Here is a 19,059-nt window from a genome sequence, read left to right on the forward strand (position 1 = left end):
CCTCCTCCTCTTCTTCCTCCTCCTCCTCTTCTTGTCTCATTCCCCCTTTTCCTCCCTTCCGTCCACCTCATCCCGACTTTCACCTCAAACATTCCCACCGGGGATAAGCTTCAGTTGCAACGAAAGAAAAAACACAGACGTCACTATGTCGGGATGTGATCAGTCAGTCAGAATATTTGGGACACCTACGTGCAGTTTTACGCGCCATCGTAATTGGTCAAAAGGTGAATAATGTGAATGTAAACATTTTTTATATGAAGCATGACTAATAGTAATAATCATATAATAGCGCAATTCCAATACAATTCAACTAATTTTTAAACAATGATGATACGGTGTTCTTGTTATTAGGGGTGTTTAGCACCACTTTTTGTTTCAGAGCAATACTTGCACAAGTATTCCCTCCTGACCACCCAATTATACGGTGTACTGATTCTGTACCATGAGTATTTTTCATTTTCATTGAATTTCATTGAACAGCATGAGAAATAATTGTGACCAGAGAGCTTTCTTTCTGATGCAAATGATGATTCGCCCAATTGTAAAATTACCATAGTATGGAGGATACTATCGGATAAGAGTACTTGATATCAATGGTTTTTTTTTTTTTTTTTCGTTTTAGGCAGGGATGGCATCATAACAGAGCTAAGAAGGGCTACTACCCCGTCCGTCGGAGATCTGTGTAGCTTATATATCGGTCAAGCCTCCCTGTAGCCCCGGTAGACAAAAAAATCCTGGAGTTATCGCTGGCTGGTTTCGGCAGACTCCACAAGATCCGATAGATTAAAAATAAGGCTGCCCGATACCGATACCTGGTATCAATACTCGCCTATCCCTACTTGTTGTATTGTTAAATTGCCCTTTTAAAAAAATCTAAAATGTGAAAAATAATTTGTGGTCATAATAGATTGGTGGTTTACATTGGAATGGGAGAAGCTAGCTGTTATGTCCTGTGTATTGTTAATATTAAACCCAAGGTGCTAATTACAAGCTGACTAATTGAAAGCCCATGAGCAAACTGCGTGGGAATTAAATTAAAATGGACAAAACATTTAAATCTTGCCTTATTGGGAACTTTGCGGCCCTAAACGTCTTACCCTAGAATTGCCCTTGGTACGTCAAGTACCTAAAATGACCACTCCCTCCCCCTGCAATAAAAATGAAGTATCGCATTCTAAGGAACTGCAGATGGGCACTGACGGCATACAAATGACAGTGTGCTCATGATGAAATTCCTTCAGCAGTTCCTGGACGGTGACTTGGATCCCGGAGCGGGAACGCCAAGCGGGAACAAGAGAGTCCCTTCTGGAGGGCGGGGTCAGCCAAAGGTCTTCGTGCATTGAGGCCCATCGCAGTACCCGGAATACCACGTGACTCACGAGGCACAAGCCAGCATTAACTTGTTCGTCAAACGTTAGTCACACATTAGTCTTCCCCATTCAGGTGTTAGCACAAAGCAAGCCTTGAAGGATTATTTCTTTGTTTGATTTGTAAAGCGAAGTCAGCGCATTCCCAAAAGCTGCTCCCGAGCTGTGCCCGAAAGAGGCCCTCCCACACCATTTTTTCCCCCACACTTTTTGTTCCTTGGAAATGTATCTTGACTGGGAGCCCGGGAAGTGTAGTGTGTGATCTGGCTGGGCCACGATGGAATTACGAGGACATTGGATACAATGCGCTTCAAAAATCGGTTTTGGGAAAATATCTGTAATGTGTCTAGTTTTGTGAAATAAATTGAACAAGACACTGGTTCTGTTATGACCGCCAAATTTGGACAAAAAATGTGGATGCCGTTCCGTAGTTGAAAAAAAAAAGAAACGGCAATTATCTATGATGTCCTGCACACAAAAAAAATGCTGGGTTGTTGTTGCTAACCCACTCGCTAGGTAACTGTGGATTTTGAGCAGGCTGACTGACTTTCACCCAAGACTGAGTTGATTATTTTGACCCAGAGGATAGGGATAAAGATTGACATTTTTAGCTTTTCCTGCTTGTCATGATAACATGACAAGCTGTCCACTGTCGTAACTGCTGTCCCTCAAAGGGTTAAATAATGAGAATAATTAATCATTTCTTTGAAAAGGAAAATAACAATTAAAATAAAAAATATTTTAATTCAATTGAATCTATGGTGTGTATATTTTATCCTTCAAAATTTAATCAACTTTCATTCAATTTAATTATGGATATTTATTTATTTATTTATTTGCAGATTTCACAGAGAGAAAAAAAATTGGAGAGCCCTCATATATGCTTTCTCACCAAATGTATTTTTTTGTGATCAGTGTTTTAATTCAGGATTAACTTGGTTGCCTTATTTCGCACAGAACCGGTGGGCCGGCACTCCCCAAACCCAACTTTTTGTTTACAAACATTCAAAAACATCTTTTTTTCATATCGTCTCATTAAGACTTGAAATGCTCTCCGAGTATAAATCTTGAGAGATTTGCCGACATCTCTCGGCGATGGTCTGGATGTTCACCACATGTCTGAGCATTCATCACACTGCACATGTTCAGCCACGATGTACGCATGTGTTCAAGGAATACACCAGCGACCCGCTCACACTTCAGCTGTCGCTCATCACATAATGCAAATCAGGTCCCCTGTCAAACTGTCTCCATCACAAAAACTTTATTAACTCTGCTGTCAAAGTCACATTTCAACTTCCTCGCCTTTTATTCATTGTTAAAAATAATTAAATGTAAAAATTTATCTGATCCAGCCCCCCGCCCCCTGGAAAATATGTTTTAGTGAGGAAAAAAATAGCCCCCTGAAATATTAGACGTTTACAAAAACAGAGTAACATGAATGGAATATAAATAAAATGAAGCCGCTTGTGCAGGATGATTTAATGCTCCAATCCAATTAATTGAGCTTCATTGAGGCGGTCTCAGCTCTTCTTTCAGCTCCTCAGTACAGCATTTGTATTAGTCATTCTTCACAGAGACTAAAGAATATTTGAGTACTGTGTTATGGTTGCTGCATTTTCTGTTCGATATCCGTGAGTTAAAGGATTATAACATTGCCACATAGATGCTTTCTGATTGCCCACCAATGAAGTTTCTGATTATGTTTCGGCATTAAGCTCACACCAAAGATCCAGACCAAAAAAAAAAAAAAAAAAAAACAATTTGGGGCGAACCGCTATCGAAGCCTCTGGGTAAGCACAGCTGCAGTTGTAAGCTAAAATCAATGTTAGCTAACTGTGTCAGCATCATTAGCTTCGGATATTAATGTTGGAATAATGTTTAGCTAAATTGTAGTTTTAAAAAGCAGGATTACAGCGGATGGCATCCAATCATTTTCAACAAAAACTAGGCTGTGATGAATTACAGAACTTCAGATTTTGTTCCTCTTCTTTCAAACCGTCTCTAAACTAAATCGGTGTGCCGCAAATCCAGTAGTTGTAAGTGAAATTTCAGTACATCAGTATGCAGAAGAATTAGACCAAATTAGTTATTAACTGTACAAAAAAAAAAAATCTGCAAAATAGCGGCACTGCAAAAGTGCTGAACTTTTTTTCCGTTACAATTTTACTTTTGTAATATTACGACTTTTATCTCATGGTAATTTGATTTTTAAACAGTAACATTACATTTGTCATGTATAACAACCGCATTAAAAATAGGAATCTGCCTTCATTAAAATGAATTAAGACCATAGTTTGACTAAATCCAAACGTATTCTTGTCACATTACGGACTATTTAGTGGTAATAGCCACGTTTGAAGTTCCAGTTTATTGACATTGATTGCGTGTTTACAGGCTGTTGGGCCTCCTGGCCCAGCAGCAGAGCATTTTAATGTCTTGCAAACTGTTTGTGAATGCTCCCATTGTTTCATCAGGAGACTTGGGAAACCAACAGGACGAAAGTTATGAGCGACAGACAGACGGACGGGCGGACACACAGATGGGTTTCTGGGGGATCCGTGAGGGCAATCAAGCGAGGTATGGTCTGGCTTCTTGGCAGATGGCCGCAAGGCCTCCACTGAGTTCAGCTTGATTGGACGGAAGAGTTTGTTTGAAGAGACCATCGGTGCCTTGTTACATTGCCACAAGCCATGGCTGCATTTGAGTGATCTGTGTTTGTGTGTGTGCCCGTGTATACATGTGTGTCTGTGGACCTGCCAAAAGCAGAGAAAAGAAGAAGAGGAGGAGGACCAAGTGATTTGAGGAGCCCCCTCCCTCACATATTTTCGAAAGCCAGGATCGCAAACGCTGGCATTCACCGCAATAATGCATGACAGATGTACATCAACATGCTCTCTCTCTCTCTCTCTCTCTCTCTCTCTCTCTCTCTCTCTCTCTCTCTCTCTCTCTCTCTCTCTCTCTCTCTCTCCCCCGTCCCCCTCTCCCTCTCCCACTCAGGAGGACTCACTTCTCATTGAATCGGTTGTGGAAGAGATTTTCATGTTCTGCTACTGGTCTATGAACCACTGAATTGTTTAGGTCCTGGAAACATTAAGAGAAATGCAAATGGGATATCAACACAGTAGGGCTCTGATACCTGCAAACTCGGGTCACTTAGTGGAGCCCAGAGTTCAAAGCTAACATGATAACACAGCATTTAGCTGCAATGCTGCACGCAAATGGAATAAGCTGCCAAGAGAAGTAAAGTCGGAATGCTGTTGAATCCAGTGTTTTTTTTCCACCGATACCTATGATGATCTTTCAAAGCATTTTTAAAATCATGTTTTCCAAATAACTAATATCACAACTAACAAACACGAAATTAAGTCTTTGGTATCAGAAATGTGATTTTTTCCCCTCAGAATTAATTTTTTTTCCAGTACTATATTAATTTTTGTCAGATATTTTCGTCACTTAGTCCCCATGAAATTGAGACTTTTACTCACATAGTTTTTCTTGTTTAAAATGACAAAAAATGACATAATCTTTGATAGCATTCTGGTGCTATCAATATATGGAAAAAAATAGAATGCTAATATTTTGAATATTGCATTTGTATTAAAAAAAGCAATAGACCAAATGTAATGACCCAGTTTTAACAACAGAGGGCAGCAAATCCACGCATATTTCCATATATGCGTGAAAAAAAAAATTTCAGCGTTTTCATCCCGGTGTTGTTTCGTTTTAGTGAATGACACACGTTTAGTGTACGTATGTATGTCGGTGTGTGTGCGCGCGCGTCTGTGTGTAAAACAACAAAAAATAAATAAAATCACTTCAGCTTGTACGATTTAAACTTTTTTTTTTCCTTTTCTTAAAATAAGAAAAATTGAGGAAATATTGTAAGTTGCTTCTGAAAAAAGCCTCGCCCAAGCCAGGCCCCTCCTGGACGTGTACACAACATCCACTGCATACCGAGGTTATTACTGAAATGTTTAATGTTAATTAATTGTGCTTTCCGTGGTGACCAAACAAATCAGGACGATGATATCTTGATTTTGAATTTAGCTCAAGGTGAGAGCACTTGATTGATCTAATTCAGATCAGGGCCATTCTACTGAATTTGGAACTCAGGTTTGGTTCAAGAGCATTTTAAACTTTGTTGCTGCAATATCCCCAGTTCGTTTGACTTTGAGCCTATGTGGATTACCGTGCAGGGGCAAAGGCAGATTTTTTTTTTTCCATTGGGTTGGCCAGGGTAACACAACGTCTCACTGAGAGGTGACCATAAGCACTCACAATCATTTGCGTGCTTAAAGCACCCCTGTAACGGAGAAGTAATTTATCAAAACATACACAATCGGGGTTTCATGAAATAAAAATGCACATCGATACAGATCGTTGCCCAACTTGCGCAATTAAATCCAAATTTCATGAGACAAATTGCAGTTAGTCTCATAAATTAGGATTTTACGCTTCAAAAAGAAGTAACATTCTTTTAAATGTCAAATTCTGCCGATTTCTTTCTCGGGAAAACGCTGTAACCAATCCTAAATAATTCATGTTGCAAAATATTTTATGCCCCCAAACTTCTTGGAAAAAAAAAACTTCTTTATTCTTGCCAGGTTTTATTTTTACTTTAAAGTAATGGAACACGGTTATGAAACAGACGCTCACTTTCACTTTGAGGAATGTGACGGTGGACGTGCGCGCGCGCGGCTGGCGCGTGTACGTTCGCGGGCGTGCGTGCGCGCGCGTCCGCGTGATATTTGCACAGTCATGGCGCTGGAATCTCTTCCCTCTCTTATCGTGACAACTACTCCCGTGTTGTATCGCTTCTTCCTCTTCAATGGAGCACCTCCGCACTCCCACGGGAGATTTTTAACTCATCTCTCTTTATCTGTGTTTTAAACCCACTTAGGAACTCCTGAAAAGACATTTACGTCCACTTAAAAACGAGACTTTTTCAGACTTTTTCGCCGAGCAGATGTTCGAGAGGGAGGTTGACCGAGGTGAGTGAAGTTTGTTTTCGTACATTTATGCTAATATAGAGTTAAAATATGCGTGTGTGACACCTAAAGACTGTGGTTGGCATTTTTGTACCCCCTTCAAAGTGTCGTGTTAATCGGTGACGTCACGCAGGGCTGCCGACACCATGAAGAGACTTTTTTTGGAGGGGTGGTGGGGGGGGGGTGTCTTGATTGCGATAAAACGCTCTTAATTTGAGAAAAATAGTGTCCCCAATGTCCTTACCTCACGCACCCAATGTCCTTACCTCAAGCACATCTTGTATAATGTTTTGGTTTAATAATCCCGAATAATGACCATTAATAATACCCTGAAACCACATTGAAGTACGTTCTAACGACTTTATCACGTCGTTCGAATGACACATCCTCGTCAAAAATGTTTCCTCCATGCTTCCGTAGTTTCTGTTTAATAATTGATCACATTTGTGAGTAATGTACAGGGTTTGACACTGACATTACCAATACACAGTAAAAATGAATGAAGTCACAGAACATTTTCAGCTGCCAAAAAATGACCCAAAACACTATTTTCGGTTTCTGACCGAAAGACTTATATCATCAAACCAACCTCACCGAAACAGGATTTTGTGTTGACGCAAGAAAAAAAAAAACCTACAAGCAAAACGCGCTTGATTGGGACATACAGCTCAAGTCATTCACTTCGGCTAGTCCTGTTGCGATTCATAGTATGGTGATCAGAAACAAGGTGAAGGTTCCTTAAATGTGCTGTTTGAACCAACAAAATCATCACTTCGTAAACAAGTGGTGGGTTTATATATTGGTACATTTCAGTATTTAGCTTGACATGCTTATTACAACCCTTCAACAGCAACACTCAACAATAATAAAATGAAAAGCAGTTTGTTACACTCATCTCTTATCTGTTCCTGCAGTCTCTATACGAAGGTCAACGTTCAAATTAATTCCATCATTTAAACGTCAAGATTAGCCAAAACAGTTCAAAAGGGGGACTTTCAATCATCATGTTTTATAGTGTGTGAGACTGTTCTGGGGGCATACAAAACATGCCGGATAACAAGAATGGATTCCAGCAAATCAGGTTACTTTATTATACAGGTACAGAGAAATAAAAATGACTTTTTAAGGTTGATTTTCAGGGAGGTGGGTGTATTATACATGGGTGCGTAATATACACGGAATTTTCCAGGATGACGAATCAACTTGCGTCTCATTGGTGGTGTATGATGAATTATCAGTTCATCTTTTAATTGCAGTGCAGCAATGACATGGCAGAAAAGATTGTTACATAATACTGCGACAGACACATGCTCATCTTGGCGTAGCAGGTTGTTTTTTTTTGTTTCGCTTTACGGACAAAGTTCAAGCAACTCATTTGTGTGCACGTTGCATGAACAGGTCTGTCAATGATTAACTCTCTTCTCAAACCGTAGAACGACATGCAGAAGTTTCATATCAACCGCAAAGATGCTTGACGGATAGCCCAACTCTACTTCTGAGTGTGACTCATTTATCGATTTCTCATTCCGAAACTGAAATTGGAACGTTACTGATGATGAATCACCTATCAGTCATTTTGACATACTGTTGATGATTGCTACAGTGGCTGTAAAAAGTCTACACACCTCTCTTCCAATCCCAGGTTTTTGCGATATTGACAAATGAGACCAAGATTCATTCTTTCAAAGCATTTTTTGCCATATATCCCCGCTGACTTCCGCCTAAATTGGGACGACACCGCGAATTGGTTGCCAGCACATAAAAAGGCAAGCATGCCATCACTGAGCTGGAACCGATCCCACGCTGCCCACACACACACACACACACACACACACACACACACACACACACACACACACACACACACACACACACAACAAGTCAGGCGAGTGTACTTCTATACTGTCAGCGACTTGTTCTCAAAACTTATATAAACTAAGTTTAAAAAAACAAAGAAACGTTTCAATAGTGACTGGATCTGCAGTGTTTACACTGTTCATTGATGCGCAACTATCGCTTACTTGACTACTGCGGTTTTACCACTGAATTCCTGTACGATGGTTTTTTTTTTTTTTTTCCTCTCTGTCAGTGCGGAGAAGTCAGGCAAGATGGCCCAAGCTCCCGCCTCCTCTCCGGAGGTCATATGACGGCGCGTTAAAGAGGCTGAGGGAACTGCAGGCTGAACAGATTTGATTGTGCAACGCGTGCACTGCAAAGCTTTTTTGCAGAAGCAGGCGGTTCAAATCACGAGTTTGAAGAATTAAACACGTGGAAAGTTTGGTTTTTTTCACTCACTCATTACATGACGGTACAGACACGTGACTGGCAGTGAAATAGCTCCATTGGTTTGCTTTGGAGCCTGTACCAGATGATTTCAGTTGTTGTTGAGACTTACTTCAAAAAGGACAACTTTTATCTTGCCAAAATTATGACTTTATTCTTTATTGAAAGAAGTAATTTCAGTCTTGAAAAAGGACAAGTACTACTCAGGTCTAGGAATAAAATGCAACCTTATTCTTGGAAAAAAGAAAAAAAATCTTTAAAAAAACAAGTACAAGTTCATTCCGTAAAACGTACTCGAAAATGTGTCTTTATTCCTGAATAAATCAGACTTTTTTCATTTAAAAAAAGACTGTATTCTGAAACAAATATGTCTTCTTTCTTAAAAAAAAAAAATTGAAAGGCAATATGATTTTATGCTATTAAAAAAAATCTGTTTTTTATTTTTTATAAAAAGACTTCTCAAAAAAGTACTTTACTTTTGATTAAAAAAAATATGAAGAATATGATACTTTGCCAAAATTTGTGTTGCCTAACCTTGAATGCGGGGGAAACTCAGGAGAACCGTCCACCGGGATAAGTCAGCCGTTGCGTGTCAACTTGATAAAATAAAAAATGAACTGCCTTTTTTTTTTTAATTACCTTTAACACAAAGGAAACTTTTATTTTAATCAACACAACATGCTTGGACGCCAAAAAAACAAAACAAAAAAAAGGGAAATATTTATCTGTACCATCGGTGAGGGAAAATCAGGACGCCGGTAACGCCGACTCACGTGGAAAAAACACAATACACAATTCGATCGATTTCTTCTTTGGTAGTTGCTTCAGGTCTTTCCTGCGCAATGCAGTTAAAATACGCCACTGCCGCTGAAGGGTATCAAAAGCTCAATCAGCACCGCTGGAGCTTCACGCTGTGTTGAGCAATATCAATCGGTCTGGCTGGGGGAGGGCGACACAAAATTACCTCAAGGCATCTGCCTCGCCCTTGATATGAATAACCTGATCCATTTTTCCGCCATATTGCCCAGCACTGTATCAGTCTATTTTAATTGTCAACGATAAATGAAACCATTCCTTTTGCTTTGTTAAGGATGCGTCAGACCTTCGTGTCGCGGTTACGTCAGAGTGACTTTGTTATTTTTAACCTTCGAACAGTCAAGCAGGTTTGAGTTAAGTGTTGGAGTTTGTTTGATTGTTCGGGATGGCTTTTATATCCTTGACAAGAACATGTTGCACATCAACGCTGTCTGACTATTATTGTTCTGTGAAGAAGGACAGATTTTCAGTATTTATCATACAATACAATATAATGCATCTTGATTTATGTGGCGCTTTCACAGCCTGAATGCTGTCTCAATTACTCTTGACTACAGGATCACCACGGCATAAGGAGGATTCCAAATCGGCCACGAGTCAACGACCGATGCGTCCGATTGGATCTTGTTGCGGACTCGCTGCAGATTGACCGGTGGATCGGGATTTCCTTCCGTCGGCCATGTTGGAGCGAAAAGAGGGAGTCACCGTCAGCCCGGCATCACTGGATTTTAACTAGAGCGTCGATGGGAGGCATCGTACGGACATGAATTAAAGACCCAAAGACTTATGGGCTAAATTGAGTGAACTGTCGCCCCGCGATGCATTGCCCATTGAGGACGAAGCCGCCGGTGCGAGGCTCGGACTTCTCGGCCATCGCAGTGCCCTCCATGCACGGATCGGGCTACCTGGACTACACGGTGGAGAGTCACGCCTCCAAGTCGCTGAAGATCATGGATGAGTTCAGGAGGCAGGAGATGCTGTGCGACTTGGTGCTGCGCGTCACCAACAAGGACAAGACTATAGACTTCAAGGTGAGCCGAGGGAGTACGGCAAGCCTAGTTGGACCCAGGTCCTCATTTGTAGGTCTCGGAAATTTAATATTTTGACGTTGGAAAACTGTGGTCAGGCCATATTCTGACTTTTCCTGGGAATTAAAAAAAAAATGCCATTGTTCAGATGGTTTTAGGAAATTCAACATTTCAATATAAAATATGATGACATTATTTGACTTTTTTGACTCTTTAAAAATATAAAACAATATTTCTTAAGGATTAAAAATATGATTACATTATTATTATGATTATTTATTTTTCTGACTGTTTTTACTGCATCAGGTGCACAAGCTGGTGCTGGCCTCCTGCAGCCCCTACTTCCGGGCCATGTTCACCAGCAGTTTCAAGGAGTGCCACGCCTCCGAGGTCACCCTGCGCGACGTCTGTCCCCAAGTGCTGGGGAGGCTCATTGACTTTGCTTACACATCGCACATCATCGTGGGCGAGAAGTGTGTGCTGCGCGTACTCTTGGCTGCCATGAGGTAAAACAAAACAAAACAAAAAAAAAAACCTTAAAAAATTGCAGAGCGGAGGCTTTTATTTTACCTTTGTGTACTCATTTATTAACTTACCGTGAAGTATAAGGCGCACCTTCAATGAATGGCCTATTTCAAAACTGTTTTCATATATAGGGCGCATCGCGTCATAAGGCGCAGAGAATAGAAGCTCCAATAGTAGCTGCGGTTGCGTGATGCATCCACTAGATGGAGCTACGCCAAAGGGAATACAATACAATACAGTTTTATTTATTTCGACCTTTCACACCCGGTGCCGCTGAAACAAAGCGCTCTACAGAACATTAAAAATATTGTGTCCAAGAAATCAGATTATTGATCTGTATAGAAGGCGCATCGGATTACAAAGCGCACCGTCGGCTTTTGAGAAAGTTGAATGCTATTAGGTGCGCCTTATGGTGCAGAAAATACGGTATTTGAAAATGTATCTCATGTATTAAAGTGGTAGTGTACACCGCAATGTTCATTTACAGTAAGGTTTTTTTTTTTGTTGAAAATATGACTTCAACTTCCGGCATCTCTCGTCATACCCAGGGCATCGGGATGTTTTGGACGTTATTTAACACTTTCATGCACCCTGTAACCTGATAACATGAGAAGCTGTCCACTGTAGTACCCGCTGTCCATCAAAGGGTTAAGAAAGTAATTGCTAGCACGCTTTTCAGAAGTTAAAGTTCATTTCGCGTGTCCTTTTCTTTTCAGAAAGACAATTTGAATGTTCAGGACACACAGTACAGTACATACACGCGTTGCTCATTCTTCTCCATTGTCTGACTGATGTATTCAGTGCGGGCTGCTTTTTGGCCTTCCGCCAGGGCCGTTGGTTTTAGAAGTTCAACCGTTCATTGCTTGCGTCAGGTTCCAGATGGAGGACGTGGCCAAGGCATGCTGCGACTTCCTAACCAAGCACCTGGAGTCGTCCAACGTCATCGGCATCACGCGCTTTGCCGAGGAGCTCGGATGCGCCGACCTGTACCAGTGTGGCCGCGAGTACATCAACACGCACTTCAGCGAGGTGACGTATGCGCGCCGCGCTTTTGGCTACGCCATTAAAATGCCAAAACATGCCTACGTTGATTTGCGGCTTTGAATTGGGTCCGTGACACCCGCTCCAGCTTTCTCACATTCTTCTCTCACATAGTTTCACAGGCGAGGCAAGGCTGCGTCGGCAAAATATTTGCAGTTTGGGAGCACATACCTCTCTCGAGTCAAAAGTTTCCAACATGTCACTGCTTTTCCAACATGGACTAAGCCTTTGGCAACTTCAGCGCCATTGATTGCCTGAGTGCCCTCCACCGAATTCCTTACCATTCATCCGCAAAGCAATCTGAAAAGGCCTCTTTTTCATGTCGTCAGGAATTCGTGTCCCAGATTACTTCTTTGATAAATAATTGCAAGGCAGGTCATTAAAGTCCCTAAATTGCTAAGTTGGCAACACTGACTCCTCTCTCGACCAATATTGATTTTTATTTATTTTATTTTTTGGGGGGGGGGGTGGCTGATACAGAGTCCAATGTTTGATAGAATAAAATTTCAGGAACCGATTAATCAGATGATTAATAAAAATAAAAAAAATCGGATGAATAAAATATTCACTGTGAGAAACGAGTCGTCTTGCGCAATCAACTTGGAAGTAAGGAATAAAATCAATTCATCACCCAGCGTAAAATCTATGTGTCTCTCGATATTCAACCCAAATCTTTGGGTTTTTTTTTTTTTTTTTTTTGTGGCGGTGACACCCAGGTGACAAAAGAAGACGAATTCTTCAGCCTGTCTCACTGCCAGCTGCTGGAGCTCATAAGTCAGGACAGCATCAAGGTGCTCTGTGAGTCGGAGGTATGTGTTTACTCAATAAGGCTTACTCTGAAGTCCTCCCTCGTCTTTGGCATTAAAATAGCTTGAATTGGAGCCAAAACGTAAAGCTCGCCAAACGACAACTGGACGAGCTGGAATGTGTGTGCACATACACAAATTTACTAAGGTGTTACTGGAGATGAGATCATCCAAAGAAGAAAATTGGAATGGCTAAAAGAGAGAGATTGTATTTATATACAACATCAAGAGCTGCTTTTAAAATGAAATAGTGTGGAAAATTGTTCTCATCAGATTGATAGTTTGTGTTTATTGCCGGTAAATATTTAAACCAGTATTAATCATGACAATATGAATTACAATTTCAAGTCATAGATATATCTTCACCGATTCTAACAATTATGAAACTACATGGGATCCGCATGAAAAAAAATCGGAATCCGGAATTATGTGAAAGGTTGATCGCGTCACATATAATCCATTTCCATTCCAGGTGTACAAAGCGTGTACAGACTGGGTGCGATGGGACATGGAGAATCGAGCGCAGTATCTTCACGCCCTCCTGAATGCTGTCCACATCTACGCCCTTCCGCCCAAGTTCCTCAAAAATCAGCTTTTGTCCTGCCCCATCCTCAGCAAGGTACTTCCCTGCCACCTTTCTTCGCTAGATGCTGTCAGGCGGGAGGGAGGGAGACAAATGTTCACGCTCAAAATAAAAATAAGGGACATGCTCCCAGTCACATGCTTTTTGAACATTTCCATTTCCCCACGCTTAGCTTCTTTGTGTGTGTGTGTGTGTGTGTGTGTGTGTGTGTGTGCGTGTGTGCGTGTGTGTGTGTGTGTGTGTGTGTGTGTGTGTGTGTGTGTGTGTGTGTGTGTGTGTGTGTGTGTGTGTGTGTGTGTGTGTGTGTGTGTGTGTGTGTTCTGTGCTGCAGGCCAACGCTTGTAAGGACTTCCTGTCGAAAATCTTCCAGGAAATGACGGTGAGGATGGTTCCTCCAGCGCCCATTCGTGGAACACAACTCATCTATGTGGCCGGCGGGTATTTGTCTCTGTTGTATTTGTCCTCGGTGTCACTGCTTGAAAGTATGCATCTGCAAATTTTTGTCTTTTGCTTTTATCCCTGGAAAAGAAGAGAAAAAAAAACACAAGAATGGGCTTTTGTGGGGGTGGAAATTTCACTGAAAAAAGGCTTCTATAACGTGGGGGGAAAAAATCACAAGACGTGCCAAAAAGGTGATTTAAAAAAAAACAGGCTGATAGCACAGATATCCAAATTGTTGTCATTTGTTTTTATCTGAAAAACGGAATGACTAGTTGTGTTGGATTTTCGGGGGATCTTTATGAAGTGAAAGCGGGAAAAAAAAAAAGTCAGATAACTTGTTTTAGTCTGATTGAAAGAAAAAGACTGTCAGTAAAGGGATGTAAACAGAAATGTACACAAATTGTTGTCTTTCGTTGTCGTCTGAAAATCAACAAACAAAAAAAATTTTGTTTTGTGTTTTGGGATAAAATAACTCAAAATGAGTCCTGTAAGATTTGGTAAAAACTGACTAAAAAGCATATTCTCCATCTCCAAATTGGAGTCATTTCTGTTCATCTCCCAAAAAAGAAAAAACTACAACCAAAAAAAAATATTTATTCTGTTCTGGGTTAAAAAAACAAAACTAGCTGTTTTATCGGTTAAATCCGTCAGGCAAGTAGTGATTTAAATCTGCTTGTGAGCATATATGGTATCTTAAAAAAAAAAAAGTCTTGTCGTCATCAAAAAAAAAAAACAGTCATTGTGTTTGGCAGCGAAAAGCACTCAAAACTGTGCAAGCAGTAAGGTGATGCAAAAACTGCTCAGAGGCATGTGTCTCCAAATTTCAGTGATCTATTGATGTCTTCAAGATCAAAATAGTTCTTGCCAAACTGCCTTCTTGTTTATCTTTGTCTAGATACAGGGAGCATTCCCTGGCCACCATGGAGGCTTACGACCCCGTCCGCAAAGTGTGGCTGAAACTGGCCGATATGGCGACTCCCAGCAGCGGCCTCGGGGCTTGCACGCTCTTTGGCCTTCTCTACACGGTATGAGCGTAGCCACCGCAACCCAGTCGACGGGCTCGCCCGGGATTCACCCGTCACGGTGTCCGTTTTGGGCCGACAGGTGGGCGGCAGGAACCTTTCACTGGAGAGCATGACTGAGTCCAGCGCGCTCTGCTGCTACAACCCCATGACCAACCAGTGGAGCCAGCGCGCGCCGCTCAACGCGCCTCGCAACCGGGTGGGGGTGGGCGTGGTGGACGGCTGCATCTACGCCGTGGGCGGCTCGCAGTGCTCCACGCTGCACAACACTGTGGAGCGGTGAGTGACGCGTACAAGTCAGGGAACTGAATGGGCGGATGCTAATTGGGTGCAGCACTTACCCGAATGAAGCTTTTTCTCCGTGTCAATCGCTTATTGATTAAGGTACGTAATTCACTGCTGAGCTGCAGTAGACTGATCCACTTTTTGACCAGTAGAGGGTGCTAAGAGACTGGAACTTGGTTATTGGGGACTTGGACTTGGCTTGTCGCAAATGTCTACAATAGAGTCAAGTAAACATAACTTTGATGCTGAATATTCATTGAACCATTTCACTGGTGGTCTATACTTGTTTTCTGAATGTTAAATGATAATTATGTTCTAAATATTTCCTGTGATATATGTTGCTTTGCGTTTTGCTTGACCTGCTTTTAGTCAGACGCTTTGGAATGTGTAAGGTTTAAACTGTGTGTAGTTTTGAGGGAGACAAAAAAAAAAGCGAGCGAGGGCACTAACGATTATTTTGATAGTCATTCTGTTGATTATATTGTCGATAAATCGACAAATCAGATTTTTTTTTTAAAACATGTTTTCGTTCAGGACATTATTTTAATTTTACAGGGCAGAAAATGAAATTAAAAAACAAATTCATCATGATTCAGTTACTGATTTTGTCCGTAACATGTCAGAAAATAGGCAAAAATGTTAATCACTGTTTTCCAAATTTTAAGCAAATGTTTCATTTTGATCAGTCTGCTTTCATGACGGACGACAGAAATCTGAGAATTTACTGTTGAGAAGGTGAAATTCGGAGGAGTTGGACAATCTTAAATAAAAAATGGTATCTAAAGGATTATCGATTCATTTGATAATCGATTAATTGTCGATTAATGGTTGCACCTCGAGAGTGTGTGTGTGTGTGTGTGTGTGTGTGTGTGTGTGTGTGTCAGTAAGGTGATGTAAAAGAAACAACAAAAAACTGCTTCGTTTTTGTGCTCAAGCCAAAGTGGGGGTCTACGCTCAAACTCAATTCATGGGGGTGGGGGCCACTCGAGGTCTCGTCTTGTTTGCCTCCCATCCGTTTTAGCGCAATCCACTTGAAGATGCCCACATTTACTTTTGCAGGTGGGACCCCGAGACCAATAGTTGGTCCTTCGTGCGCCCCATGCAGGTGGCCCGCCTAGGGGCCGGGGTGGCGGCCTGCGGAGGGGCGCTGTACGTGGTTGGCGGTCTGGACGGGCAGAGCCGATCCAACGTGGCCGAAAAATACCAGCCGGATACAAACACCTGGCATCAGCTGGCCCCTATGAGCACCGCACGCAGCGGACTGGGTGAGCCCCGTAAATGAGCTTCCCATATGCCAGAGCTGAAGTGAAGTCACAGCAAAACAGAGCAATTCAAGAAGATTGTTCCTCCGTATTTACAAGGGATAGTCACCGAGCATTGCAGGAAACACTGCAAGTGCTTGATGCCGACCCAAAAAGGTTTCTACTTGCCTGTAAATGCCTCAAGATGACAGTGAAACGCTTTTTTTTTTTTTTTTTTTTTTTGGGGTAAGACAAGGACTAACACCTGATCCACACATAAGGATTTTTTAAAATCTGGAAACACGTCGGTGGGACAGAGCATACACACAAAGTTTGAAAATCAGACATTTAACAGCTTTGCTCGTAATGTGTATGATCCGCTTCGACAGTTTGAGCACCGAACACCCCACACATTGACATTCCTATCCCACCATCGATCTCGAAACATCTGAGGCAGACATTTTTCATGATCACGTGACCTCACAAAAACGAATAACAGACACTTTTTTCCCCCAAAAAAGTCTTAATTTTGTAAAGTGCATTTTTTAAGCGCTACACGAATAAAATGTTTGTTTTTTTTTTTTTTTTTGTTTTTTTGTTTTTTTGTTTTAATCTTCCTTGTTCGTCCGTCAGGACGGTTTTTTGGATTGGCTACGTTCCGTGCACGCCATGGTTTACCACTTGTGTGTGGAACAGGTGGGGGGGGGGGGCCGGGGGGGGGGCAGGCCGAGGGGCATCCACCTGAAGTCGGGCGTCGCCTTCGAGCTGGATTTTTGCCAAAATGGTCCGTGACAGCTTTTGCCTTTGAACTCCTCAAATATTGCTTTCTACATGTTCTGGACTCTTTGCATAGTTGGTGTCTTCTTCTCTCGAATTGTTCTGTATTATATTTTTTGACACTCAAATGAAATAGCTAGCAATGATTCCTTGCGGGCAGGGCTGGTGTGCGTCAACGCTCACCTGTACGCCATCGGCGGCTACGACGGACTCAACCAGCTGGCCACGGTGGAGCGCTACAACGTAGCTCGGAACACGTGGGAGGCCCGGGCGTCCATGCAGTGCTGCCGGAGCACGCACGGCGTGGCCGTGCACCAGGGATGCATCTTTGTGCTCGGTCAGTTTACGCACACTTACGATGAATACAGTGAACCCTCGTTCTTCACCGGGGTTAGTGACCAAGACCCATCACCAACAAAAATCAAAGGGTGCGAGACCCTCTTTGATGTTCTCTCCCATGTCACTCAACAGGCCAGCACACCTTTGAAATATCTTTTTCCAGAATCCTTTTGCTTGTGTCCAATTGTGCATTTGCTGTCATCATCCAGGCGGCTTCAACCAGCACGACTTTGTGTCCAGCGTGGAGTGCTACTGCCCCGAGAGGAACGAATGGACATACGTGAGCGACATGCCGCTGGGGCGTAGCGGCATGGGCGTGGCCGTCACCATGGAGCCGTGTCCTGCCAGCCTGCCCCCGCAGCTGGACGACGACGACGACGACCACTGACGGATGCTTTCGTAAGTGAATGCCTTGGACAAACGTCAAGTGGATTCCTGTAGGTGGACCTTTTTTTTCTTGTTTGGTTTTTTTTTTACGTGAATTCACGACGACGAAGGTGCTACAACAACTACAGTGGTGTCTTGTGATACGACTTGAATTCATTCCTTGACCACGCTTGTATCTTAAATCATTTTTTCCCAAAAAAAAGTCTTTTTTTTTAATTCACAAAAAATATCATTAATCTTAATATTGATGTATAGTAATGTACTTTATAAAAAACATACAATAATGACCATTCAATAGAAGAATTAAACACACCCTTTGCATCAAATGAAGGGTTGTATTACGTTTCCCATTTTCTGTTAACATTAGGCAAGACAAGGAAGTTTTATTTATGTAGCAATACACAAGGCAACTCTGTGTGCTTGACACCCCCAAAGTAATAACAACTAAAAACATTTACAAACACTTTAAACAAGATGCACGAACTGAGATTTAAAAAAAAAAAAGAAAAAAAATATGACCTGATGTTGCGAAGTCTTTGACCGCCATCTAGTGGTGGAGGTCTGAAACGCACTCATACCTCAAGGCACAATACATTAATTGTACGTTTGAATTCTTTGTTGTCATTCCTCTCAGTGAGTTTCATACAATGTGTGCATGTGTTTACTCCCTATTCCACTGCCCTTCTACATGTTTTCATGTGAAAATAAATACAATCAAGCGTTTTCATGTCTCTACCCCAGAAGTGCAGCCAATTTTGTCACTGCACCCAAACTACCACTAGATTGTGCAAGAGGCCCAACAAAAGAACATTTTTCAACATCCCTTTATAGCTGGATGAATGACGTGTGTGTGTGTGTGTGCGTGTGTGTGTGTGTGTGTGTTAAAATTATTGACATTTTTTTTCAGTTTGATGCATCTGATTGTGTTAAGCGTTGTGGGGCACGAGTGTGGTTAGCTTTGTGTGTGTGTGTGGGGGGGGGGGGTCCAGACCACCACAGCAATGTCACCTTCACGGCGTGGCTCCGTGGCGGTTGGCATCCTTCACAATGAAATAGATTAGCTTTGCAAGGCTGCAACGTTGATAAGGTCACCACGCGCCAAGGTCACAAACACACATACAGTAAAC

The 19,059-nt window shown here is 41.9% G+C and overlaps 1 protein-coding gene and 1 long non-coding RNA gene across 5 annotated transcripts in view; both read left to right on the forward strand.

Moving 5' to 3' along the window:
* Nucleotides 1–39: 39 nt before the first annotated feature.
* On the forward strand, nucleotides 40–4,296 carry LOC109517437 (uncharacterized). Of its 2 annotated transcripts, XR_002168543.1 has the most exons (4): nucleotides 40–224; nucleotides 623–1,413; nucleotides 2,210–2,264; nucleotides 3,845–4,296. It is a non-coding gene; the product is annotated as an uncharacterized LOC109517437 (long non-coding RNA). The 2 variants fall into 2 exon arrangements; XR_002168542.1 differs by having other exon boundaries at nucleotides 40–1,413.
* Nucleotides 4,297–6,111: 1,815 nt separating this feature from the next.
* The window catches only part of keap1a (kelch-like ECH-associated protein 1a), a 13,511-nt gene continuing 563 nt past the window's right edge, over nucleotides 6,112–19,059 (forward strand). Inside the window, exons 1-13 of one of the 3 annotated variants that reach the window (XR_002168538.1) lie at nucleotides 6,113–6,361; nucleotides 10,015–10,488; nucleotides 10,792–10,991; nucleotides 11,883–12,039; nucleotides 12,768–12,860; nucleotides 13,330–13,476; nucleotides 13,772–13,878; nucleotides 14,777–14,906; nucleotides 14,986–15,182; nucleotides 16,248–16,453; nucleotides 17,367–17,543; nucleotides 17,755–17,986; nucleotides 18,671–19,059. The exon at nucleotides 18,671–19,059 is cut by the window's right edge and continues 563 nt beyond it. Coding sequence is in view for 2 of the 3 variants with exons in the window: in XM_019872596.1 (XP_019728155.1) it covers nucleotides 10,276–10,488; nucleotides 10,792–10,991; nucleotides 11,883–12,039; nucleotides 12,768–12,860; nucleotides 13,330–13,476; nucleotides 13,772–13,878; nucleotides 14,777–14,906; nucleotides 14,986–15,182; nucleotides 16,248–16,453; nucleotides 17,367–17,543; nucleotides 17,755–17,933 (1,806 nt within the window). In the remaining variant the exon portion in view is untranslated. Of the gene's footprint in view, nucleotides 6,362–10,014; nucleotides 10,489–10,791; nucleotides 10,992–11,882; nucleotides 12,040–12,767; nucleotides 12,861–13,329; nucleotides 13,477–13,771; nucleotides 13,879–14,776; nucleotides 14,907–14,985; nucleotides 15,183–16,247; nucleotides 16,454–17,366; nucleotides 17,544–17,708 lie in introns of all 3 variants that reach the window. The other 2 variants (XM_019872597.1, XM_019872596.1) reach the window with 2 other exon arrangements.

The sequence above is a fragment of the Hippocampus comes genome, unplaced genomic scaffold (assembly GCF_001891065.2).
Source record: "Hippocampus comes isolate QL1 unplaced genomic scaffold, H_comes_QL1_v1.1 scaffold92, whole genome shotgun sequence".
NCBI classification, from domain to species: Eukaryota; Metazoa; Chordata; class Actinopteri; order Syngnathiformes; family Syngnathidae; genus Hippocampus; species Hippocampus comes.